This window comes from Numenius arquata, chromosome 4, assembly GCF_964106895.1.
Source record: "Numenius arquata chromosome 4, bNumArq3.hap1.1, whole genome shotgun sequence".
Classification (NCBI taxonomy): Eukaryota; Metazoa; Chordata; class Aves; order Charadriiformes; family Scolopacidae; genus Numenius; species Numenius arquata.
In genome coordinates this window covers 68,241,311-68,268,094 of record NC_133579.1, presented here as the reverse complement: position 1 = coordinate 68,268,094, position 26,784 = coordinate 68,241,311, and the positions used below count along the sequence as shown (strand labels likewise).

The following is a 26,784-nucleotide window of genomic DNA, read 5'->3' as shown; positions in this document are numbered from 1 at the left end:
TAGCTAAGAGTGCGAGTCAGACTTGAACTGTTAAGAGCCAAGAAATTCCAAAGTCATTACCAGCAGTGCTGTCTGCTCCTGTTATTAGGAAAATAACTGGCTTTCTTGATATCAGTGAAGGATAGAAATTCAGCTAGAAAATTAATCTTGTGGCCTCAGTTATTTTTAACTGCTGAGTCCTGTGGCTGGCTGCCTTCTTAAGCTTTAATGTCTCTTGTGTTTGTGTGATGAAACTTTTACTTGTGGGAACAGTACAGTATCATGGGGAAGATAAGAGCAGCATCACATGCATGGGCTGCTGCAACGTTTACTGTCTTAACTGTTAAGGAAAGCATGTAGTTTCTGGTAGTTATGTTCTCTCCTGTGGATCTGGAGCTATGCCCTGAATTGTGTCTGCCTGTGCTTTGTGTCTGAGCTTGATCCTAATATCAGGAAAAGCAAACTAGTTTTGCAGTGAACGCAAGCGCTTTTATTATGTGGAAATGAAACATCAATTGATGTGTAGCCACAAAGAAGCATGGCAGGACATAGTGGTGCTTTTGTGCATTCACTGTGTGCTGACATGATGTGTCCCATAAGGATTCAATAAAGAATTGTGCGTGCAATCCAAAGTCTGGTATTTTGTAGCTTTAACTCATATTTTCTTAATATAAATTAAAAAAAAAAATAAAAATGACACAACAAAACACAACTGTTTGCTACAAGTACTTGTGTTTCTAAGCTTAGGACAAGCAGTGTGCAAAACTCTATAGCAGATCTTTCATGGTCTCAGTGGTTTTTTTTTAGTGTTGCTAGAAGTAATCATGCGGATGCCTCAGTCAACTCTTCTGTAGGTTATAGAAGCTGCTACTTGTCTCGTTTTAGTGGCAGTGAGATAGTCAAGTTGACCTTGCAGAGGAAAAAGGCCTATAAAATAAACAAAATTATTTTTCTGCCTTCTGATGGGGGTTAATTCTGACCTCGTGATGTTCTGATACCAAGCCTGATGCATTTTTCCTTAGGCTAAAGGACTAAAAGTCTCTCTTGGGCATCTGGTCCATTTGGCTGCTTCTGGGAATGAGTGAAGGTTACAGCAAATGCACAATATCTCAGAAACCTTGAGTTTCAGTAATACGCTGTTCTGCAAATCACAATTTTTGGTGGCTAACAACTTTTCCAAGTCAAGACAGATTTCCATAGAAACAGAAGAAATGCTGTGTGTGGAATTATGGTCTTACCGTAATAGTATCTTAACTCCCCCTCAGTCTGCTAAAAGTATTTGCAGTAGACATGTTAGTAAGTTGGAAATACTAATTTGTCGATCCTATCTAAGTTCCTCTGTTCTCATTCTCAAAAGCAACAGAAACATTCCAAAATCTGTTTAAAGGTGAAGTTTATAAAAATCGTATGCTCTGTATGGCTCTCTGGTTTAGTTTGAATGTTCTGAAATAAAACACTAAATAGAAATAATTGCTTGAGTAATGTGTTAGAATAAACATGCAGATGATCAACACAGGTGGGTGTTTTCAGCTGGAGGTCACTGTGTGCATAGTTGAGAGCCAGAACAGATGCACCAAGGGAAAAGTCATGCTTGATCAACCTCTTAGTTATTTTATTATAGAACTGGCTTGGGGACAGGGGACAACAGTGGCTGTTGTCTGCCTTAACGTCAGTAAGGGTTTCGACACTATCTTCCATAACATCCTTGCAGAGAAGCAGTTCAAGTGTGGGCTCGGTGAGCTGACAGGGAGGTGAATTGAAAACTGGCTGAATGGCTGTACCCAGAGTGTTATGGTCACTGGCAGACTCTAGTTGCCTTCTTCCATTGTAGGGGTTTATTGGTCAGTCACAAAAGCACAAGTTGCAGACCACGGTCCAGTTACTCCCGTGCTTTACAAACATGCCATCTAAAAAAGATCCTTTCTCAAAGAGTAGAAGTCAAGCTACTGAGCTGCCAGGGTTTCTAGGCTAGTTCAAATAAGCCTGAGCAAGAGTAGCACATCTAAGTAACTTCCTTCTTCCCTTTGCAAGGGAAAAAAGCAAGATGGTGTGGTAAGGAACCTGCCAAGAGCAGCCAGTTAGCATCACTTCTATCGTAGGTAGATATAAGCAGCTGAAATGTGAAGTCATTACTTTTACCAAGTCACGTAGTGAACATCAAAGGGAATTGACTGGGATACTCTGCATTGAGAAGGCCTGTTCTCCAAAAAAAAAAAAACCACTGCCTGTGTTTTCATTTACAGAAGTGTTTTTTGGTTAAGCATCTACTCAGGATCATTTATGTGGGTAGAGTTGTGAGTTTGGCTAAACTAACCTTTTCTCCTTGCATGAGTAATGTTGTTTTGGACTACTTGTTTCAAATAGTAGACCTATTTGTTGCTTAAGCTGCCTTATTTGGAGAATTTAGTGTCCTGGTGAGGAATGTCTCCCTTGAAATTCTGGAGAAGTATCTGCTTGTGTTACCTTGGTATCTGGGAGAGAACAGCTTGAGGGCTGCCTCAAGAGCAGACTTAACACAGCATGGATTTTAGCACAAATTATACTGCCCGGGATTCCTCAGTTAAGGGTACCTGCTAGTTTCTGTTTAAAGTCAGAGCAAAACCAGGTTCTGGATGACAGAATATTTGTGGATTTTGAGGTATGGGAGTCCCAGTGTGCAAATCTTTATGGGACACTTCTGCATCTCCAGAGAACGCATTTTTCCAGGTAGGTAATTTGTTCTGTATCTTCAGCTTGCCTGTTCTGCTATGTCATCCATCAAGAAGTCAGGAAGTAATAATAAAGCCTGGATTTAACCTGTCTATTGGCTTTTACAACGACATTCTAATTAATGCTCACATCTGACCTATTTTTTTTTCTGTGCTGTCTGTTGCAGTGCTTCATGGCCACGGCAGGGTAAACAGTATTAGAGGAAACCGACGTTAAGGCATATAATTTCCGCTCAGCTGGTTGGAAAAGCAGTTGTCACTGCCTTCCTGGTGCAGCATGGCATTTGGACTTGATGTTCTCTGCCTGTTACTATGGGCAATAACAGGTAGGAGTTTACTCCTTGTGTGTCTGAGTCACACGGAACAGGTCAAGGAAATGCTCCTGGAGTGTGTATGCAGGTGTGAATGAAATATGAATAAGGCAAGAGCTTGTGACTCCTCAGTGCAAAAAGTTCTTGTAAGGTACAGCTCCATAACTGGTAGTTGATTGCAAGGGAGGAAGGCAGTTGTGAGTAGTTTTTTGGAGCCAGTTTCAATAGAGCTGCTTCAGGGGAGTTGTGTGGGACAAGAGGGGGAAGTGGGGGAGAGTTCAAAGAGTTTTCCTTCTCTTTCTCTTACAGGAACAGCAATTTAAGAATGATGTATTGCTTGTGTCCTAAGCTACCTTTTTTCTTCCGAAGTATCATAGGATGGTTGATTTATGAGAAGCATAAATGCTTTTATTTACATCTCTTACCTCATCATCCTCTCTTACATACACATATTTCCTTTCAAAGACCACAAGAAAGTCCTGTAAGTTTCTGCTTAAGCCACAGAGATAGGTAAATTATTTCCATAATCAGACAGATAAAGAATGATAATAATTCTTAGTACTGCCTCTATGTCATAGCAAGACTTAATCTGGTACAGTTTTGACGTGCCAACTACAGAAAAATATATGCAAACATGGGGTTTATTTCTTTAAAAGACAGTGTTAGAATTCCATCTGTGGAGATACTGGCAGTATCTATATTAGCAGGAATTGAGAAAATAATACTCAGTTGTCTGGCTTTCATCTCCTGTAGTATAAACAACATTGGCCCTCTCATAAGGGAGGGCCTCGCTAATGTGCTAAAGCTTAAATTGACTACTGAATTCGGAAATGCTGGCTGGTGGGGGGGATAGGTATTAACTACAGCTGTGCTTGTAATTGGTTGGATATAGTCCTCGAGATCACCCTGAGGATCTCATAGTGCCTAGTCTTTTGAGGAGAACATAGAGCTGAGGTTTTTGTTGCTGTAGTACACAATAAGTGTGACTTTTGTAAATAAATAAAATGCTTTTCTATGAGATACTGAGTACCTGCTGTAGGGTCTGTGCCAGTATCCTTAGAAAAAAAACCACAGCAACTTCAACAGAAGGTAATAATATGCAGTAAATACTAAATTTTGGCTGTAGAGAATGTCACAGTTTCATACTTTCAATAATACTATTAATTGTTAGAGGCTATAATATCCTCCATGTGCATATCGAAAATCTTGCATTTATTCTTTAGTTGTAATTTTGCTACACTATCAGAGAACAAGAGCATTATGCTCAGACTGCTGGCTGTATTCCAAGCCTCTTCCTGTATCTCAGGTACCAGTACACAGTGTTTAGGGCCTACGTTCTAGTATCACATACTATTCTAGTATAAATTTTAGTACTTATTTCCATCTTGATAATTTGCAGTATTTTCCATCCAATTAATATTAACGTTAACTAAACTGGAAGGTACTTCCTGATTTCCAGGATATGTTTGCTGAAATACATCAGTGGATGCTCACCTTTGTTAAGTCAAAAGTACTTTTTGTGTGTGCAGGCTTTAAGGTGAATTGACTCAGGTTCAGGAAGTTGCTGGATGTTCATTCTGCAGTTTTTCTCTGCAAGTGAGTTTGTGCTTCTAAAAGGTACTTTTGCTTTAAAAAAAAGTTTTTTTTCTTACCACTTGTTTTAACTTAAGATAATGAGGAGGCTGGCATTGTATCATTGAGAGAATAGAGAAATGGTCTCGTTAGTTACTGTCTTTGGAAGAATATTGAAGAGTATGCTCTGGTTTGTCAAATTGTGGTGGGCTACTCTCTTGTGTTTAGATGAATTTTTTTGTTTTAATTTATTTTTCATGAATGTGGTGGGTTGGCCTTGGCTAGCTGCCAGGTGCCTCACAAGTCACTCTGTTACTTCCCCTTCTCAACAAGATGGGAGAGAAAAATATCATTAAAAGCATATGGCTTGAGATCAGGGCAGGGAGATCACGTACTAATTACAGTCAAGAGCAAACCACACTTGACATAGGAAAGTTAATTGAATTTATTGCTGATTAATCAGAGTAGGATAGTGAGATGTAAGAACAAATCTAAAAACACCTTCCCCTCACTTCTCCCTTCTTCCCAGGCTCAACTTGATTCCCAACTCTTTTAACTCCTTCCCCTGAGTCGTTCAGAGTCATGGGGAATGAGGGTTGCCATCAGTTCATAACGCTTTGTCTCTTCCGCTTATTCCTCTGCTCCAGCATGGGGTCCTTCCTACAGGATACAGTCTTCCTCAAACTTCTCCAGTGTGGGTCCTTCCCATGGGCTGCAGTTCTTCAAGAAATGCTCCAGCATGGGCCCTTTCCATAGGGTTCAGTCCTTCAGGAATGGACTGCTCCAACGTAGATCCCCCACGGGGTCACGGGTCCTGCCAGAAAACCTGCTTCTGTGTGGCCTCCTCTCCATAGGGCTGCAGTTCCTGCCAGGACACTGCTCCAGCGTGAGGTCTCCGTGGGGGTCACGGCTTCCTTTAGGGCTCATCCACTTACTCTGGCATGAGGTCCTCTGTGGGTTGCAGGGTGGGTATCTGCTCCACAATGGACCTCCATGGACTGTAGGAGGAAAACCTGCTTTCACTATGGTCTTCACCGCAGGCTGCAGGGGAATCTCTGCTCTGCCTGGAGCACCTCTTCCCTCTCCTTCTTCACTGACTTTGGGGTATGGAAGGTTGTTTCTCTCACATATTCTTACTCCTCTGTCCTGGCTGCTGCTGTTGCACAGTGTTTTTCACCCCTTTTTAAATATGTTGTCACAGAGGTGCTACCAGCATTGCTGACTTCCTCAGCCTTGGCTGGCAGTGGATTCCTCTTGGAACTGGCTCTGTCTGACATGGGGGCAACTTCTGGTGTCTTCTCACAGCAGCCACCCCTGCAGTCCATTTTTCCCCCACCCCCTGCCTACCAGAACCTTGCCACATAAACACAATATAATGAAAAACAAAGCTAGAACAGTAGGCAGGTCACCTAATGGATGCAGATACCTACCCACTGACTAATATTTGTGCCTCTCAGGAGATTTGAGCTGGATGTGGCAATGGGTATTAGTGTGTGCCATGTACTTCCAGGTTTGGGAAGCTGATCATCCAAATTGCATGAAATGCTGAGTGACAGGGGCATGGTACATGGCATACATGGTACACACTAATACTTATTGCCACATCCAGCTCAAGCCTCCTGAGAGGCACAAACATTAGTCTGTGGATGCAGCTCCTAATTTCTCCACATAGGCATTCCTTATAATGCCAATCTCATTTCACCGGCTCATATCCATTTCTTGATGAAATCAGCTTATATGAAAAAGATATAAGTTATTCTGACCATTAATAAAAGTCAATAATTTTTATGCTAATGCATCCAAAACCTATTTTTTTTTCCCCCATAGAGATAGAAGACGTTGATTTCCACCACAGAAACAGCAGTTTACTTTGCATCTGGGAACCCGACACCTTGGAATCGATTCAGACTAGCTCTCATTTTGAGCAGGCGTATTCTAATCTGGCAGACCTTGCAAATGCTGCTATTGAAATGCACTTCTGCAAATATAATAGCATTCTCATGGCTGATTCTCAGTTTTCTCGTACTGTGTGTTCATATTGTGGTGCTTTGTTCTGAGATTAGCCACTCTTAACAAAAATGTGAAGGTGGATTGGCAGGTAATTGCAGTCACAGGTGTTGTGCAGTCTGGTCTCCTTTTTTTAACTCCATACAGCCCAGCCATAGATTATATGACCCACCAAAGTTTTTTGTGGACATCGCTAGTATCCTTTTCTTCCTCTTCTTCACTTGAGGGTAGGGTGTTTCTAAATACATTACAAGCCATCAATTTTCAACACATTTCACTACTGCTGGTCTTGGACTTTGAAGAATAAGATGAATGCCCTTTTCTTCCCATGTATCTAACGCATGAAACACAGACAAGGAGCGTCAAAGAACACTTTAAGATGTAGGTCTGCCCTTGAAATGACAGTGGAACAGCTAGCCTTCGGTCACAGTGCATTCTTTGTTACTTATACTGTCTTGGCTGGGTGTTCTAGTAATGTGTTCTGGTTCACACAGGTCTTTCCAGAGAGATAAGATGGTGTAATGCCTGATTGTGATCTCTGAGATGATAGTGAGTTATGCGGTTTGCCAGGTTGGTTCACATTGTCCACGTCTCTGTTGGAAGTGGTCTGGTGTTTCCTCGTGGAGGGATGTGATGGCTGCACCCATGCATCTACCCTTCTAGTCTCCGACTGCAAATATCCTGTGTCATTGATTCAGTGTGCTTAGATGCTCATGTGTAAATTAAGGGGAGAATGGGCTGTGGGTTGGATGGATAGTTTTGACAGTCAAAGATCTGGTCTGAGGTTTGGGCACATTTGGATTGTGACCATAGCCACTGCCTTGTTAAAAAAAAAAAAGGGGGGGGAGGGGGGAGAGGTGTTCTTTAGGTGTGGGGTTTGGGGGTTTTGTTGTCTGTTTTTGTTTTCTTTTTAAAATAGCGCTTAGTTCATTTATCAGTGACAAACGGCAAAAACAATTCATGGAATGAAAACAATACTTGGAGAGGACCATCAGGCCCACTGAACTAATTAGGGAGCTTTGACAGATCCTAGACACGAGAAGTGAATGATTAACATTGTGAAGGCTGCTGTAATGGCCACAAAAGCTTTGCAGCTTATCGTTTGTAGGTATAAGTAGAATACAGTTGGCTTTAGCTTTGTCTTGAGGACTTGCTTTTATGTAACTGAGCATTTTTTTGGTCTATTTGTTCTCCTTCTCCTCCCTTGCAGTGCTTAGACTGCAGTCAGCATCCTTACTGAGGCCCAAAAGAGCACTTTGGTATCCCGGATGTGTCCCTATTTAAAGACCTGTGAGATTTCGGGGGGAGGGAGGGGAAACACCAAATAACCTAAAAGCAGCCTGTAGAAAAAGAATGAAAACGCATTCATGGTGCGCTAAAAATAGAAGGGAACTAGTTTGTTGCAGCACAAGAAGGCAGAGACAGTACTGCTCTTCCTGTAGGAAACTGCTGTAGGACCCTCCATGCTCCCTTAGTTCAGAGACTTTCAGGCTGTGAGGGCAGTGTGCCACGTGAGCTCTCAGTGCTGTGCTGCCAGCAATAAGGTAATGGGAGGGGATTCTGGTCAAATGGGACTTTTCTTGGTGCAAGGGCTGAGTCTGAGCTCTTCTCCTCTACTGCTTATTCCCTCTTGCCCCTTCTTCCTGCTTTCTGGTTCTTGTTGTACTGGTTGCTGCTAGGGAAAACAGATAGACAAGCCTACAAGGGGATAGTTCTGTCCTTGCAGGGTGTCAGAGTGGGGCAATTAGCTGTGATGAACCCAGTGTTAGTACACTGTTGTTATTTGCTACTTACTAAAGAATATTTGCCTGCAAATCATTCAAGTGGTTGTGTGAGACTGCCAGAGAGGGGTGAGAGCATCTGTTAGGCTTTGCAGTTAGTCTCCGTGTCTACTTGAGGAAAGGTCTCCAGCCATCTGTGATGGAGGAACAGCTGTGTTCCTGCTGGGCTCTGGACATCAGTGGGCTCATGCGCCAAGATGTGAAAAAGTGGTACTATGCACCTCAAAGAAGGATGTGGATGTTTCCTCACTGAATGAAGGAGTCTCTTTTAAATGAAGCTATATTTCATGGTGTGACTGCTTATTAGGGGTTTTGTGGGAGATCTGGGTTTGGTGGTTTTGTTGTGTGTTTTTGGTTTGTTTTTTTTTTTTTAAGAGTAAACCACTTGCCTGACTAGGTCTTTGGATATGTCAGCGTTGTTCTACTGTAGACAAAATGAGATACGGCTAAAAGGAAGGGGAACATTCGGCTTGCAGAACTTGTAGGCTATTGATGGCCCAGGCACAAGAGGGCTTCCAGGGCTCATAATAAAGCGAAGCAATCTTTCTGTTGGTAACCTGAATGAGTACTTCTGAAACAATAAACAGAATTGCATTATGCTATTTTTTGCCGTTACTGGTCAGAGTAGAACAGTGCTTTAATTTGAGATCAATTAACTAAAGGAAGACAACGATGCTATGACCTCAGATGTCAGGTAATGGCTTAGCAGACACAAATGTTATTATGTGATCCTTCATGAGAGACACTTTCAGTAAATTTTCTGTAAATAAGAGACCTCACTATCTCTTACCTGAGCCTGTTGCAGACTGGAGATTGGACGCGGTGAAGAGGAATATGAAATTAGAGATCAGATTAAGTTCATACTAAGTAGATCTTGTGTATTTTCCGGTTGAAGACAAAATGGACACACTTAGTGTTAGGCTGAAATAGCCTGCTAAATTCATCCATTCTTGCCCACCTACTGCTAGAATTTTATTCAGGTGTAACTCTAGCTGAAGCAAGAGATGAAACGTGGATTACTTTGATATTTGGATTACGCTCTTAGGTTTAAATTAGAATTGGTGGGGAAATAATTTTCCCATTATACAGAAATTGTGAAGCTTACTGGTTTTTTCCATTTTTTTTATTGGGATGAAAGCAAGGCCTCCTGACATTGCTTGGGCGATTTAGGTTCAGTGTCATGTATTATCTTAGGAATATCACAGAATCTTCATAGTTGGAAGGGACCTTTGAGATCATCAAGTCCAACCACAAAAAAAAACCAACAAAAAAACCCAAAAAACCAATCAACCAAAAAAAAAAAACCAACCCAAACAAACAAAAAAACCAAACCCAACACACACCAAAAAAACCCCACCACAAACAGACACAAACTAACAATCTTGGGCACTAGAGCATGCCCTGAAGTGCCATGTCTACGCGTTTCTTAAATACGTCCAGGGATATGCTGGACTTGTTTCTCTCTATGGCTAATGAAACACCATCAATTTTGTGGGAGGTTGACTCTGCAGTGTGATAGCTCATGTATCAAACTGAAAGTGGCAGAGTGAGATTTGAAGATTTGTTTGACATCAGACTGAGTGAGGGTTTGAAGTCTGGCCTCAGGTTACAGTTTTGGAATATTCCCGTTGTCCAGTGCTGTCTCTAAGACAAGAATTGTTGGTCATTCTTTCATTCTTCTCTGAACAAAATAAATAATGAAGCTTTCAAACGCCTTTTAACAGGTTGGTCACTTTCTCCTTCAGGGATGACGTTAAGAAGGAAACACATGAAAACAATCCTCAAAGGAGTTTTTTGACACACCTTGATAGCGCTGTTCCTAAAGTATTAATTGTAATGAGTTGTTACTGACCAAATACTGCACATTCACACAGGCCTGTTTCTCATCTCCCTGCTGACTTACAGGATTAACTAAATTGATAACAGTTGAAAAAGGACGGAATGGTTAAATGAGCTGCCTGACTCCTGTACTTCATTTTAACCCAGAGCTCTTCTGGCTCTCCTGTCCCAAGTTGTGCAGACAACTTAAAGGAAAGACTTGTGATGACAATTCAGAGTCTCTACCAGGATCTTATGTTCTTGGAGGTGAAAAGGAATATAAAGGAAATATTTATATGCAATGCAAAAGAAAAAAAAAATGCACGAATCCTGAGCATCTCCTGGGTACAGATAAAGATACTTCAAGTCTGGGCTGTGTTAGAACAGGATAAGTTGGTTTAAGTTCATGTTCCCCTGGATAGATTTTTCACTGGAAGTGTCAAGTGGAAGAGTAATCAGCATCCCAGTTCTGTATGAAGGAGTTGCTGGAGCTTGAAAAATGGACTTAAAGCTGTTGATCCTTTTTTTGTCAGCTTCCTATCCAGTTACACCTATTTGCAAGTCACTGATCTTTTTTAAAATTTGGTTTTGTTTCATGTTTCTCCTCACCCCAAATAGCCAGCTCTGCAAAACCATCATAAAGTATTGTCTTCTCTATCCCTCAGTGTGTGGTGCGTTTTTGTTTTTGTTTTTCTTTTGGGTTTTTTTGCATTGAACTTAACTTACTTTGCAAGCTGTACATTCATCCCAGGCAATATGATGTCCCACAGGTATTTCAGTAGCTGTATTACGATCATGTAGCGCAAAGGAGTGTAGTGCTGTTCAGCCCAGAAGATGCGGTGGGAACTGTAGTGTGGTGGTTGGACACACTGCGTGCGTATGAGAGTCTCTGCATCTCCAAGGTTGTAGGTCATGGTCAGACCTAACCCTTACTGCTGCCCTGTTCCTACTCATTGGTTTCATTTTTCCTGCCCATCAGATCCACAGATTTGAGCTGGAATCAATTAGTCAAGCTGCCTTTTTCTTTTTCTGCTGCCATATGTTATTGTGAATAATGAGGTTTCTGCTGCCAGAACTCAACTGTTAATGATGTGCAAAGCAGGCAGAGTCAACTGTGTCTTCCATTACTGTGTTAGCTCCACAGTGGTGACATCTTGCTTTCATTGGTTGAGTTAGCAAGTCTAGTTGAAAACCATGAGTTACGTTGGTGTGAGGGACCCTTCATGAAAAGTTCAACTGAGATGGCAAATGTTTCTCTTATGTAGCTTTTTTTGCTGCTTCCTTCCTCAAATGAAACAATGACATGTTTCAGCATCTTATTTGGGTTTTGTTTTAAAACATGCTTTGCACACTATGCCAGGAGGGTAAGGGAGGTACCCCACGATTTTTTTTTTTAATTTTTTTTTTCCCCCTGTTCTTAAATATTGGCAACTCACTTCCATCTCTATGTATTTGTAGCAAGGGGGAGTAAGAGGCACTTTGTAAAACATATCAAGATCCTACACTGAAAAATCCTCCAAAGTAGAAATATTACTGCAAAGGGATATGCTGGTTAAAAAGTAGTGGTGATACTAATGAAAGGAAATGAGCGTATTTAAGTAGGATGCTACCTGTTTTTATCTTGTCTCCTGTGATAAGCCATTTTTGTTCACAGTAAACTATGTTACAGTTTGGTTGTAGTGTTGTGCCTTATGTTGGTGGTGTTGTTTCAGGTTCCAGTTGTGAGCAGTGCAGAGAAGGAGCCACGTACTCAGATGCAGTAATATCTCCCAATTTAGAAACCACTAAAATTATGCGAGTTCCTCATGCTATGTCAGTGTCTGACTGCATCGCAGCGTGTTGTGACCTCTCTGGTTGTGACTTGTCCTGGATGTTTGAACGACGCTGTTACATCGTGAACTGCCAACACAAAGAGAATTGTGAACCTAAAAAGATTGAAACTGTAAAGTCCTATCTCACTTTTGTGCTGAGACCTTCTCAGAGGGCAGCTTCACTGCTAGGATTTGGGCAAGTGATTCCAAGCATGGTCCACTCCGTGGGACTCCAGAATCAGCCATCTGAGGAAGTGAGTAGCCTGAAGGAGCTCTCTCTGCTTGGCAAAGATCCTGGCCTTGAGGAGATACCTGAATATATTGATGATTATAAAGAGTTGGAGCAGGACCCCTTTCAGTTGGGCATCAAACATGAGCAGAAAGAGAGCGCGGATTATGCTGACTGGGGCCTAATGGTGGCAGGTGAAAACAGCTTCAACTCTTCCATGGGCGATGATGGAGATAACCAGGAAGACTTTGCTGAAAAGAAAGGGGAGCCTGGGAAAGTGGAAAGCCTTCTGAATAAAAACAGCTCTGAATTTAACTCTGTCGCCGAACACTCTGTAGAGAGGCTGTCACTGTCATCTCTCCCGGAGATTACACCACTCCCCAAGAAGATGTTTGAAAGTGAAGCCACTGTTCAACTTCTTGCACAACCTGATGATGCTTTGCAAAAAGAGGTATGTTTACCCATAAGGAAGCAAGCAGAGTGTGGTGAGGGCACTTTGCAGTTATTTTGTTTTTTAAATCGAATTAGGCTATTGCTTTGTAATGTAAACCTAATGCTCAAATGACTTAACAGTCCTGTTACAGTGTAGAAAAGGCTGTCGGGGAGAGGATTGTCTTAATAGGTAGATGAATTGCTAAAGGATTCTTTTCTACTGGATGATAAGGAGCAGAGCTCCTTTTGGGACACTGTGGGATTCCCTTTAAAGCATACAGATGAGTGGGCTTGGACCTGGTGTAACAGTGTTATGGTATTCTTCCCTTTTGACCCTTGGTGACTCATTAGAAGAAGTTAGCCAAGCAACTTCTAGTATCCAAAGGCCAAAACCAGTAAACATTAAGTTCCTTCATTAAGAAAATTAAGCCTGTTTTATGGGTTTCATGTTGCTAATGCATAGAATAAATAGAATCATAGAATGGTTAGAGTTGGAAGGGACCTTAAAGATCATCAAGTTCCAACCCCCCTGCCATGGGCAGGGACACCTCCCACCAGACCAGGTTGCTCAAAGCCCCATCCAGCCTGGCCTTGAACACTTCCAGGGATGGGGCATCCTGTTCCAGTGCCTCACTACCTTCACAGTAAAGAATTTCTTCCTGGTATCTAACCTAAATCTCCCCCCTTCCAATTTAAAACCATTACCTGTTTTCCTGTCCTGTCCTGTAAAATACCTTTTATAATGCTTTTAAAACATGAGAGGCAAGGTACATAAAGAAGGACAGTGGGGATTTTGGACCATGATGTACAGCAGGATAAAATGGATAAGGTAACTTTGTTCTCAGGATCCTTTTCTTGAGTCTTGATAAAAAGAAGTTAACTACTTAAAAACTAATGTAGATACTTAAGTAAAATGCACCTGTTCTCTATTTATGCCATCCAGTTTGATCAGTTGAGACTAAAGGGGCTCTGGTTCCCTAAGAACAGGGTGGAACCAGTTAGAAAGTTGAAACAGGCTGTAAAGTCAACATTTACTGGGTTTGACACACACCTCTGGTAGAGGGGAAGAGAAATTAAGCAATGTTACCTGGGTTGCTCTAAATTCCACCAGATTTTGTAACCAGCAACTACTTATCTCTTGCTGTAGAAATGATAATTTATTACCATTACTGTAGGGAAGAAAAATACACATAAATAAGAAAGTTGTATGAAATCAGTGACAGCTGAGGTTCTTGATGGGGATGACAGAACTGGCAAAAGTATGTGTGCAGAACAGCAAGTCTTAAGATAAAATCTAACTTGGATACCATTGCAGCCTAGAGATGTGGCAGTTTTCTCTCTGCTTTGAGATCTTCTAGATGTTCTGAGTGCTTCTGGGATTCTAGGTGGCCTTCTGGGAGTGCCGTGAGGCACATGAGTGGCTGCTGCAGCTGGGAGAATACAGCTAGCAGGGGCTGGGACCTCTCACAGCTTCTCACAAGTTCTGTCAGCTATCGATCAAAGGGTGCTTTGGGCTGTTGCCCTGGCCAACTCATGATCAGGGAGGGTGATGCAGCCTCTCGGCAGGCGCTAGGGCTGAGGCCTAGCACCTCTGCCTAGAGATGGCAGTGAGCTAGTTAAGAGTTTATATGGGCCAGGGCTGCTTATGTGCCTTAGAGAAACCATACAACTTTGAGTTCACCTGAAGTGTGTGGCAAACAGAGCTGAGCAAATTTGTTCCCCATCTCTAAGGGATAGTGTGAATACAGCTTTATGAAAGTTGAGCTTTCACTGAGCTTGCAGTGGTAATGATATATATGGCCAAGCCTGCTTTGTAAATCTCTACTTTGATTTTGCTACCCCAGCTAGAATAGAAAGATTTTGTTTTCTCTTCATGCACTGCCTGTGTAGATAGGAGTTTATTGTAAAGTGGAGAGAGACCTATTTCTCACTGGGACACAGAGGAGGCATTCTTGTGTGATCTTTATGTGATGCTAACATTATGCTAGCGCAGCCGTTGAAACTCCTGTGGAAAGGGTGAGGAATGAGCTTGCTTCTTTCGGTGCAGACGAGACAAAACTCCAAAACTGGATCAGTCTTTAGCCCCAGCGGGTAGTGATTTTGCAGAGCTGATAAGACAACTGTAGTTAGAAGGCGATGTAGCAGTGCTCTGTTAACAGAACTGTAGAGAGCTGATGGGATAGCATTGAAAGCTGTTCACGAAATGTATTGTGAAATTACTTTAAAGGCTCTCTGTTAATGTAGAAAAAGGTTAAGAATCTGGAGAAGCAGAAGGTTTTGAGAAACGACGAAAGCCTGTGCAGCCTTTGTTTCCCAAGTGGGAATCCTTTGAATTTAGACATTTGCAGAGAAATGAAGATGATGAACAGTTTCAGCAAATACCTTTCCCTGGCATTCCCCAGGTTCAACTTCAGTCCAGGCATGTCTCCAATCCCCATCTTTTCAGTGCACGTTATGCTCAGTCCTTTCGGTGACATGACAGGCAGCAGAGGCGACTAGGGTCGGTGGATAGCAGTTTCCTTTATGCCACTTGTTGCTTCCTTCTCTTTTCTGCCACTGTTCCTTCTTTCTTACTTGTTTCCTCTGGTCTGGTGTGGGCTTCTTTGTGGGCCTCAGTGCCCTGGGAGGTGGCATGAAGTGCCTCCTTCCAAGAGGATGTCTCCAGCCCTGTACCCAATAATGTCCCCTTCCACATGTTCCCTCTCATGTCTCCTGTTGTGCATCCCCGCCTCCCCCCCTGCCCCTTCTGTGTCCCCTGTCCTCAGTAGCTATTGCCCTTTCTTAACTATGTCAGAGTGGTTGCAGTGTTAGCATGTAGTTGCTTGTTTCCACCCATTACCAAACTGTTTGGGACCACAGGGGTGACCCTGCAGCCCGTCTCCTGCCACCCAAACCCTGCTGGTTATGCCTGACACAAACTTCTGGCTTGGCTTGAAGTTTTTCTGGTTTGGGAACTGCACTTGTGACTCTAGCGAAAAAGAAGGTGCCCGCAATAAATTCTGGTGATAGGATTTCCTTCTTATGTGTCTCTTTCTCCAGCAAGCAAACATTTTAATCAAATTTCATATAGATTGTTCAGGCACATATTTGTGTTTTCTTCTGAAAAAATGTTTCTTTGGAGACCAAATTTTGTTCTTAAGGAAATCTTACGTTTTTATAATAAATTAAAAATGCTGAGATGTCTCCAAATATTTTTCTCACTGCCTCTCAAAATGTGGTCTTTTTGTGTAGGTTATGAAAATGTGAAGGTCTTAAAACTATTTTTGCTAATAACTGTACTGAAATGCCCTCTGTTTATTGCATATTGTACAATATTTACCTATGTCTGCTTAATTCTGCTACAGCAGTTCTATAGCTCTGTTCCTAGATCCGTGCTGACGTGCTCCCTTCTGCAGCTTCCAGACAAAGCTGTTTTGACAAGCAAGACAGAACAGGGTGGCAAAAATACAGCTCCCTTCCTTCACAGTAGTCAGCAGCATGTAGTGTCCTCAGGTGCTGTGTTCCAAGGACCCGGAGGGAGATTTTAAACTGTGAGACCAACCAAACACAAGCCTCCGAGTCTGTGACCTGGGAGCATCCTTGCCATAAATGCTGTCAGGTGTAGGGGGTGACTGTGTGACTCACACACTCACTGTGTGTGACTTGGGATAGAACGTATGGGGTTTGGTTGTTAACTGAGTAACCTGGCTTTAGGGTTTGCATCAGAGTTCAGAGTGATCTTATGGACTGTCACCCTCTAGCAGCTCAATGACATGAATACATTTAGAAATCTGTACAGAGTAAATACTGTCAAGCTGCCCAAACCAGAAATCTGCAGTGCTGCCCATCCTTGAAGTGAGATACCTGTGAAGTATTAATTGTCTTTTTCAAATTTCCAGGTAACTGCTGATCTGTTAAGCAGGGTGAGGTTTTTAGGTTTTAGTCAGATTCTAACTACTGCTATGTTGATGATGCAATGTTTCAAACATTTATTCAACAGATTAGGCCTGACTTGATTCTTGAGTTTATTGCATTTACAGGAATAATAGTGCAGTCAAAATGCATAAAGCTCTACCTAAGAAAGCTTAAGATGGCTGACAGAATATTATGTGATGAAGAGCCTTTTAATGTCTGATTGGTATGCCTTCAGAATTGATATTTAGGAGTTAGGATGAGGTTGAATATCAGAGGCGTTCCTATCTTATTTTGGCTTTGTTGAAGTTTTGAAGCCCACGAACGCTGAACAGTCCTGTTTGGTTAAAAATGCATTGACTTGATCCCTAGGGAATGTATAAGACCCCTGGAAGATGTTTTGATATTTAGAATTAGCTGTCAAAAATGTTTATTTCTTTCTTGAAGTCTGCACTTTGTGTCACACAGTATGATGGTTTGCTCTTTTGCAACTCCCCAATTAATAGAGGTCACACTTGCTTGAAATCATTAGACAGATAACTGAACACAGAGAAGGAGGGAGAAGCAGACCAGTGAAAGAGCGGAGTTTCACTGCTGACAGAGCTGCTTTCCATAAGGTTTTCCAGATAAATGAGAGAGAGCAAGTGGTAATGCAGATATGTAGTAATCATGTGTACAGGGGACATGGAGGAAAGACTGGTGGGGAAGCAGTCATATCAAACAGCACTAGCAGCCTTTGACTCACTAGAGCCCTGATAAGTTGTCTTTAGGAGTACTTGAGGAAGATGATGGTTGGGCTTGTCCTTCCCATTCATGGGGAGAAAAGAAAGCACCCAATCTGTGGGGTCAGTCAGGGACCAGAAGTGGGAAGGATCCCCCATGGCATGATGCTGTTGTCTGCACTGTAACTTTGAGATTCCCCAGGGAACTGCATGACTTTTTTTTTTTTTCTTTTTGAATGATGGGAGTGTTCTTGTTTTTTATTGGAATTCTCAAGAGATTTGCACTCGAGTCAAACCTCAAGAACTGAAGGATATGGGCCCTCACAGTTGGTGTATTTATTTTGTAATAAACAGTAATGGCTGTACTGGTGGGTAAAAGCAAACAAAAAACCCACAAAGCCCATACCAACAGAACTGCTTACCCTGCTCACTCCCAGAAAGAGTCCTCCTTTTCTTTCCTTTTCCTTTCAATTCTCAAGATGGAATATAGGTTAACCTTGCCCTCTACATCTGCTCCAGTGTATCCGTTAGTAATAATTTCTGCCTAAAAGCTCAATTTCTGATATTGCCTCTACCCCGGTTATCTACTACCTGCTAATGTTCTTAGTTTAAGCTGTCTTTTCAACTGTGACACCGCTTCAGACGTGACAGTATCACAGGGCAGCTATTTTGACTGCAGAGGCTTGCCTAGGCTTGCTGATTGAAGAGGTGTTTGGTACCATTGCAGAAGAGAGTGTCCTAGGAAAGGTACGTTTGAGGTGACTTTGTCCCCATCTGTCCTACAAAACCAGGATGGCTGCTTCTCAGCTGATAGATTGGCAAAAGGCCAGGAGAGGAGTAAAGCCATAGGAAGCTCAGAAAAGTAGATCTCCCTTAAATTTGGAAGGCAAAGAAACACTTTGGTTTGCTAAAGTGTAGTAAAGAAGATCTCTTTGGAAGGTGTGGGATGGAGTGTGTATGTAAAGGAGAGCTATCTGGAAGAAAGGCCTTCTGTCAAAGGCGTCTCTCCGTGTGTGTGTGATGATGTTGTCAAGGGTGAGATTCCTGCTGATGGCACTAACTTAGGGGAGCTGCAGTCCCTGATCCTACTGTTCGTGTCCCAACTGCTCAGACAGATCTTTTTATTATCTGTGTATTGAGCAGAGCTGGAGTTGTGGCCATAAAAGTGCTTGCGTAGTCCATAGACCTATCTGGAAGTGCAGCTCTTGGTGTGGTCCTCGGCATCCTCACAGGGTAGGGCGCCACAGTGCCCAACACTGCTGTCACTGTCCCAGCTGCACAGGGATCTTTTCTCTCTATCCTTGTTGAAGGCAGAGATGGAGTTGCAGATGACTTCCACGCTCTCTGTTTCCTCACAGGCTGGGAAGCAACAGTCCCTGGCATCGCTTCCATGTTCCCAGCTGCACAGGGAGCTTTTCCTCCTGCCCACATTCAAGGCAGAGCTGCTCCAATTTCCTAGGGAGGCAACAGACTGCAGAGTGTAAGTGGAGCACCTGAAATAGGAAGAGAAGTTGAGAGCTGGGACTGTTCAGCCTTGAATAGATAGGGCTCAAGGGGGTCTTACCAATGTGTATAAATAACTATGGCAGGAGTGAAGAAGATGGAGCCAGGCTCTTTTCAGTGCCGTCCAGTAACAGGATGAGAGGCAATGGACACAAATCGAAATACAAGGAGTTCTATTTAAACAATAAAACCCATCTTTTTCTTTTTTCCTGTGAGGATGGTCAAACACCGGAACAAGTTGTCCGGAGAGGTTGTGGATTCCCTGTGCTTGGAGATACTCAAAACCTGACTGGATATGGTCTTGAGCAGCCTGGTGTAGCTGACGCTGCTTTGAGGAGGGGGGTTGGACTAGGCTATCTCCAGAGGTCACTTCCCACCTCAGCTATTCTGTGATACGAGTGTGCATTTTGCCAACCTTCATAATCCTATTCTTCAGATAACAGATTATATACAAATTATAGCTGTCAATATGTTATGTCTTCATGGGCCACACACAGTAGCCATAATTGGCAAAGTGCTTTTCTCTAGATATAGATCAGAAATAAGTCTTGAGAACATAAGGAAAAGCCATTGATCCGTTAAGACTAATGTGTCATTGAAAGGTGATGGGCAAGGCTAACGCAGTGCTGAGTTATTTCTGCAAAACGTGCCGTGTCCCTTGCTGCGGTTCTGATTTACAAACAAGGTGGGTGAGTGAGAAGAACACAACTGCTCGGTGATTGAAGTAGAGAGATCTAGGGCATTTTATTAGTGGTGAGGAAATAAGAAGGCATGAGCAAGTGCTGGTCTGAGCAGGTGTGGCAAGAGTCAAGGATTCTGTTCTGTTTGTGTATGTACAGCATGAAGACAATTATACTCACCATACAGACTTCCTATCATTGGCTTTTAAAGGTTTATGACTATATTTAGACCTGTCCTACTGTTCTTTATTATTTTGAGAACTGATAGCCTCAGTTGTATTCCAGGTTACCTCATTTTGATGACCATAGCCTACACTGTTCTGCATCTGGGACTTGGAAAATGATTAGTATTTCTTAAAAAGCCTAATAAGATAACAGAAACAGTCCTTCTTTGCTAGATATTCTGTGTATGAATAAAACCTCCTAGTAACATAAATCAGTTGGCTCACCCTACATGCTATTTTAAAAAAACAGCATACCTCTAAGTCTAGAAATGTGAAAAATGGCTCACTTCTGACAACTCTTTCCCTGTAATTCATTTTTCAGGCTACTACGCCTTCCCCTTCTTCAGACAAACTGGATTTCTCCATGGGTGTGTCAGAGAAAACCCAGACTCCCACAATGGCCCCAGAGAATGTCACTGAAGGTGGGACCATGCTACTTCCCACTAGTACTGTGCCGCCTGAGCCCATGCAGCAATTCACACCACCTGCTACTGCTGCTAAAGCAGGTAATGTTTCAACATAGCTGGAGATCTGAGGGGTACCTGCAGGTTGCATAGTGGGCGGGGATGGCTTTACTACTGTTCAGCTTCCAACCTGTCGTTAGGTATAAGCTTGCTCTTTATCCAAAGGTAACATCATTCCACTTCAAGCCTATAGACCTACAGTAGCACTGCAAAGTCCAGACCCCTTAGCCAGTTACTTCTGAAGCAAAACTCTGACCAATTCCATCTTTGATGGGACACTATAACTAAAACAAATACAGCCAAGTAAAAAGCAGAGATAAAGAGCCTTTTTAAAATGGATTAATTTCTGTACTTGGTGAGAAATATCAGAGGCTTTCTGGAGTTTCAGAATAGTTTCTTCTAGACATACTGTTACTTTTGCATGACTCTTCAGAACGTTGCCCCCTCTCAGAAACTCAGTAGGGTTCCCACTATATATGGTTGTCAGATATCATGCAGCAACGTAGGTGGGACTTGAGGAAGCTCAGCCCTTCAATAGGAGAGAAGCCTAGCCCTTAGTTGGGGAAAACATGGCTTTCTCACCCTGGAGAAAAAAGGTTTTGCTCTAGTTTCAGAGCTCTGAGGAAGCTTATTAGACTTCAGCTGCAGAGCAGAAGTTTTTATTTTGAAAAGGATGTGTTTAACCACTATGTCCTCTGTAGTTGTGTTAAATTCTGTGTGTATGTTAAAGTATCTCCTTTCTCCTGCTGAGTTTCCCATCTCCCTATGTGCCCTGACAAAGGGTTAGAAGGGCCACAAGAAGCAGAGAACTACAGATGAGTGTTCTTCTGCCCTCCTGGTGCACTGAGTATAGAGCTAAAAAGCTCTATAAAGAGTAAAGAGCTAAGCCCTTTGCTTCCTGGTGGAGTAAGTTTGATTTGGGACATTCTTGGCACCCTCTGCCCAACTGCAACCTGCCAGCCAGGATAGCAGTGGGAGGTAACAGGAAGAGATCAGCTACAAGAGATCCCTCTCAAAGGCAATGGATCATCATTACCATTGAGTGTTGACTAGGCAGCTCCTCCTCCTTCACAGGAGGAGGTTGAAGAGGACTCAAAAAGGAGCTTGGAAGAAGCAGCTGAAGGGAAGGTTGTGATGAATCTCACTGTAAGTACTGCTTTGTGCAAGGATTGCTTCAAATTTGTGTGTTCTCAGCCCTACTGTCTTGGAAGTCTTGGAAGTCCCTCCTTCTCTCCTTTGGTCATCGCCGTCATCTAGCCATTTTATTCTCATCTCATGTGGAGGTCAAAGTACAAACCTGTAGTCCACTGGTGTCTAGGGCAACTCCCATGAGCAGTTATGGAGCCCTTGGATGCACTTAAGTAGCAGTGAAAGAAAGTCACTGATATTAACGTGGCCTCTTCAGTTCATCCATTTTTCAGACCTGGCAGCTGCCACTGCTGAATAGCCTCTTGCTCATCTATTCAGAGTTTGTAAGTTGGACGTTTAGACAATGTTAGACGTTTAGACGTTGGTGACTTTGGGAGAACTTTTGTTCTGTGGGTTTCCAATGTTAAAAGAAGGACATTTGAAACCTTTGAAATACCAGGTCTATGGGAACATTTCCTGAAGTTGTGCTTTGGTGTGTTTCAGTCTGGGACTGGATTTGTGGACTTTGGCACAGATTTTCACAGATGAGAACTGGAAGGGTGTTCCTGCATGTCAAATAGATTGAATGTGCAGTTCAGCTATGAAATAACACCTTTGCCTTGCTATACAAGTGGAATTTTTAAAACGGACACTGAGCTGGACATTGAGGCATACCTTACAAGTTCCACACAAACATAGAAGTAGTGCCCTTTGGTGAAAGAAGACATGATATTAGAGTTCTAGTATGGATTATGTTACTTTATTTAAGGAGGTTTTATTATGGTGCAAATTATTTTTTTCTTCTGTGATTGTGTATTTTTTTAATTCCTGAACTTCCATCCAATTACTGAGAAAAATGCATAATTCTTTATGCAGAGCAATGTTACCTGAATAATCAGAATGCTCTTCTCTGAAGCAGAAGTAGGAGAAATGACACTTCGTATTTGGGGCAAAAGGAAACTCTTGGTTTGGTAAAAGGCAAAGAAGCCATAGTCATGATTGTAATAGATTATTATTTGATTGTGTATTGAGGAATTATTTTTTTTTTAACTTAGCCTTGCCTATTCACTGTAGAGTGTTTGTCAAATTTTTCTTAATCCATTACAAATAATATTTGAAGATGCTAAGTTTATATCCATCATATCTGTTAAAACTTGATGTACTTATTCTGTCTTAGATACAGTAAAAGAACTTATTGTGTCTGCTGGTGATAACATACAAGTGATGCTACCCAAAAATGAGGTTGAACTGAATGCCTTTGTTGTCCCACCACCACCTACAGGTGAGTTGAATGGCCTCGGCATACAAGGAGATGCAAACGCCACCATCCTGTAATGGCAGACAAGTCCTGAGTGATGTGAATATCCTGCACTTCAGGATAAAACCATCTTTCTGATCTCTTACTACTACATTTTGGTGGCTCTAACTGCAGAGAAGATTTCCTGCTTTGGTTTTTAGAGATTTGTATTTTTTCTAAGTGGCTTTTGTTTTCAGAACCTGAACACATTAGCCAGATGGTTCAGTAGAAAGCCTGTAGTTTCCACCAAAATATTATGTGGCCCAGGTTATAGCATCTTGCTGTAAATCGGGGGGAGGGAGGGAAGTAGGTTCTAAATGCAACATTTACCTTAAAACTACCAGCTTATGGACTGCAGCAGCAAAGAATACATATTTCATAGGTAGCTATGTAAAACTCATTCACTTCACATGAAGCTGATTTTTCTGAAGAATTCAATTATTTGTGAAGTCTGTTACCACATCCTTGCTGCTTTACCAAGGATGTGGTAATTGTGGAAGTTTAACATATTCGTGCTGCTTCATTTTGCGGGCTTAAACAGCAGCAGTCATCACTTCCTACTGCAGCATTTTATCTGACAGACGGTGAATTTGATTTCTTTGTTTCCTGGGCTTATCTTGGAGGCAAAGCTGATTACTCTTATGCTGTGTTATTTTTCTTAGAAACAGCCTACAACTATGAGTGGAGCTTAATCAGTCACCCTGCTGACTATGGTGGTGAGATGGAGCGCAGGCACAGCCAGACCTTGAAACTCTCTCATGTAAGCGAGCTGTAAGCTCAGGCTCATTGTGTCTGTGCGATCCTTTCGCAGGAATCTAACCCGTGGGGAAGGGCATCTTGATTCAAGGTGTTCGAATGACTGCCAGAGTCTCTTCACTTGGATGTGTCACCAAATCTTTGCCAGATTATAAGCCTTTTTTAGAGCACTCTAATTCTAAGATAGTGTAAAAATTCCTTAGTGTTTGCTTTGTATTCCCCACTTCTGGACAGTGACTAGTGGCCTTTTATGTATGTGTTTATAAAAGGAGCTCTAGGTTTCAGATACCCAGATTTTTCTCTGTTTACAATACGATTGGCAGATGTATGCATACTGCTTTTGTGTAATTCGACATGTAACCCGCTTTGTTCTGTGCTTGTTTCAGTTATCAGTGGGACTTTATGCCTTCAAAGTGATGGTTTCTGGTGAAAATGCCTTTGGTGAAGGTTTTGTAAATGTCACGGTCAAACCAGGTAAATCAGTTGGCTTGAAGCAATGAAATTATTTTCTTCAACACAAGTAGCTGTACAACATGCTTATCTAATAGTCTGTCAGTTACTATCTGTCAAGGACACCTAGTCATGCAGAGGTGTTTCATATCTTGATGTCCGTAAAGGATTTTAAGGAAGTAGAGTTAAGGATCTTGCTCACTGTGTTTAAGTGCTCTCTGGTCTTGTACCCTACTCAGGCAAGGCCTGAGAAAAAATCATGCCACATTTTATGGTCCCCTTCACCAGTACAGCTAGAAACAGCAATTAGGTGCCAAATTGGTTCTAGCTGCAAGCTACAGTGCACAGGTCTGATCTAAATTATGCCAGTTAGAAGTGGCTGCGGTGGGAGACGGCTGTGTCAGCGCACTGCTCTTCTGTGACCTTTTCTCTCCCTTGGCCAGAAAGACAGCAGATGCTGCAAAGCTGTCAATCCAAGATTTAAATCACTGGGGGGGCTATTGATCTTTAGAATTAACAGATTAGTTTTGCCTGGACTTTCACTATTTCTTTTTTCCTCTCCTGTCTTTCTCACAGCAGTCAGAGTGAACCAGCCGCCTGTTGCCGTTGCTTCACCCAAAGTACAAGAAGTTTCTTTGCCTACAACTTCTACCTTCATTGATGGCAGTCGTATGTACTGGTGGACCATCCTGTGCTTATATGCTGTATTTTTAATGTACAGTTATGACATTATTGTTTGTCAGTTACAAGTGAAGTTCCTTCTTCTCACTCTACTCGGAAGTTCCCTGAATCGTGATTTACTTCAGGGATTTGAGTCCAGTTATAAATCATTTTAATAAATTAAAGAAGTGATACAATGCAGCCTTCCACGTGGGGATTGAGATACAGTGCATTGGAGGCTGTTGCATCCAAGCAGCAACTGCTCTTGCAGCTTCTTCCTGCCCTGGCTAGAAGGCCTCTGTGCCAGTAGAGCTGGCGGCATGGTAGAGAGCTGTAGGGTATGATGAGATGTCATAATTACACTCATAATTACTGAGAGCAGACAAATTGGAATGTGCAGAGTCTGAGACTGATTTTTTTTTTTTTTTTTTTTTGGGGGGGTGTGTGTGTGAAGAATTTTTTGTTTGTTTAGATAAATGATACCAAATGTAACTTGGAATCTGTGGTTTAGCAGCTATGGTATACGAACCCTGTTCAAATATGCTTGAAAAGATAGTTGTAGAAAACCAATTAGGGATCAGTTCGTGAAAGTCTTTACTATTCATTCCAGTAATTGCCACAAGAAACTGATACAATTTTTTTTTTTTTTATGAATATAGAAAGTATAGATGATACGAAGATAGTGAGTTACCACTGGGAGGAAATTAAAGGTCCTTTGCGAGAGCAGAAGGCATCTGCTGACACACCTGTCTTGCACTTGGCTAACCTTGTTCCTGGAAACTACACTTTCAGGTACCTGCACAGATGTTTTCCTCTGGGGTTTTAACTGTTTCTGTAATGTCAGCTAAATGTTTGTTTCTCTTAGTGCGCATATGTACACCCTCAAACAAAAAACTTTGTTTTTCTTCTGCATGCTGTTACCCTTCATTTTGCACAGTGGAGCAATTCTATTAAAAAGTGCCTAACAAGTGATTTTGTGATACTGGTGTTGTGATACTTTATAGCACAAAATTATGCAAAACAAGGTATCAGAAATTAAATACCTGCCACTCTCAGCAACAATAACAGTGACAGAACATTTTTTTCCAACTTGGAAGTTGGGAAGTGTCCTGAGATGTGCAGTCAGGCTGAGAAAGTCATACCCTGAAGGGTGAGGGTAAGCAGAACACTATTGGAAGACAGATCCTCGCAAGGCATTGTTGTGTGCTGATTTTAATAAGAGTCATTCTGTTCTTCATAAAAGCCTTTGCCTTGCTACTTTTTCCCTCCATTTATGCATTGCTGAAGCTGGATTTTGTCCAGACAAAGAATGGAAGCAGTATTTGTGGTTCTGGGTGCTTTAATTAAAATCAGAGTTCATTTTCTAAGCTTTTTAACATAAAGCCTGGTTTACGGAAGGGCAGACTTCCCACTGACCCAGCCTCTGTTATTTGGCTGCCAGTGGGTAACAGCTTACCAATTAAATATATTATGTATCAGTGTAGCATCGGCAGAAAGTAGAAGCCAGGGTACATATATACATTCAATGTGTTGCTTTGTGTAAGCTTTGCCAAAAATTGCATGGCTTCAACTTCCATTCTGTGTTCTTTACTGGAATTGTTCCATATTGTACAGTGGTGGAAATAAGCGTAGGATTTTTTTCTGTATTAAAAAGGGCAGAGCTTGCTTACAAGCAATGTTCTACGTGTGCTCCAAACCCTAGGGAATTAAGAAATCGCTTGCTATATCTGTGCACCTTCGTGGGAGGCTGAGGTACTTGAGCAATAGAGCAGTGTGTTCAAGCTTACAGGAAATTAGCTGGTCAACAAAATCTAGTGCTCCTGATATGCATGGATGTGCACCCACCGCAAAACTGTGTGTTCCCTAATGACAGAATTAATGAGCACTAGTTTTGTTCCAACTTGGGCAAGGCTTCAAGAGTGGTTCCCTTCCATGTGGTCAGCTGTCTGCATTTTTCACAACAGAGGTGAATTAGGGATGTAGTTGGTTACCACTCTGAGGAGGACAACTTTTCATCGCTTTCAGGAGTCTGCAGCAGTCCCATTTTAAGATGATTTGTCGTTGTGTTTCTGAGAGGCACTAGTGCGCTTTTTTTTTTTTTAAACCCTGCACTATTTTAGTTTTGTGACTCAACATCTTCAAAAATCTGAGCTGATATTAAACTCCATTAAAATTAGTAATAGTGTGCCACAAAGAAATAACAAGTTAGGAACTGCTACTGTGCTATAAGCAGAGCTTCTGAACACCCAGAGTGGTTTTGCATGTAGGTGTTAATAGGGGCTGCTCCACTATGGCTGATGAATAAAATCTCTGTTTTTACTAAGTAAATTTTTTAAAGAATTCTGTTTTTTTTAAAGAATT

The 26,784-nt window shown here is 42.0% G+C and overlaps 1 protein-coding gene across 2 annotated transcripts in view; it reads left to right on the top strand.

Annotated features, from left to right (window-relative positions):
* The first annotated feature begins 2,964 nt into the window (after positions 1 to 2,964).
* The window catches only part of KIAA0319 (KIAA0319 ortholog), a 39,742-nt gene continuing 15,922 nt past the window's right edge, over positions 2,965 to 26,784 (top strand). Inside the window, exons 1-8 of one of the 2 annotated variants that reach the window (XM_074146385.1) lie at positions 2,965 to 3,013; positions 11,889 to 12,667; positions 19,991 to 20,174; positions 22,444 to 22,542; positions 23,220 to 23,317; positions 23,700 to 23,787; positions 24,340 to 24,432; positions 25,083 to 25,215. In XM_074146385.1, the coding sequence (XP_074002486.1) occupies positions 2,965 to 3,013; positions 11,889 to 12,667; positions 19,991 to 20,174; positions 22,444 to 22,542; positions 23,220 to 23,317; positions 23,700 to 23,787; positions 24,340 to 24,432; positions 25,083 to 25,215 (1,523 nt within the window). Of the gene's footprint in view, positions 3,014 to 11,888; positions 12,668 to 19,990; positions 20,175 to 22,437; positions 22,543 to 23,219; positions 23,318 to 23,699; positions 23,788 to 24,339; positions 24,433 to 25,082; positions 25,216 to 26,784 lie in introns of both variants that reach the window. The other variant, XM_074146384.1, reaches the window with a different exon arrangement.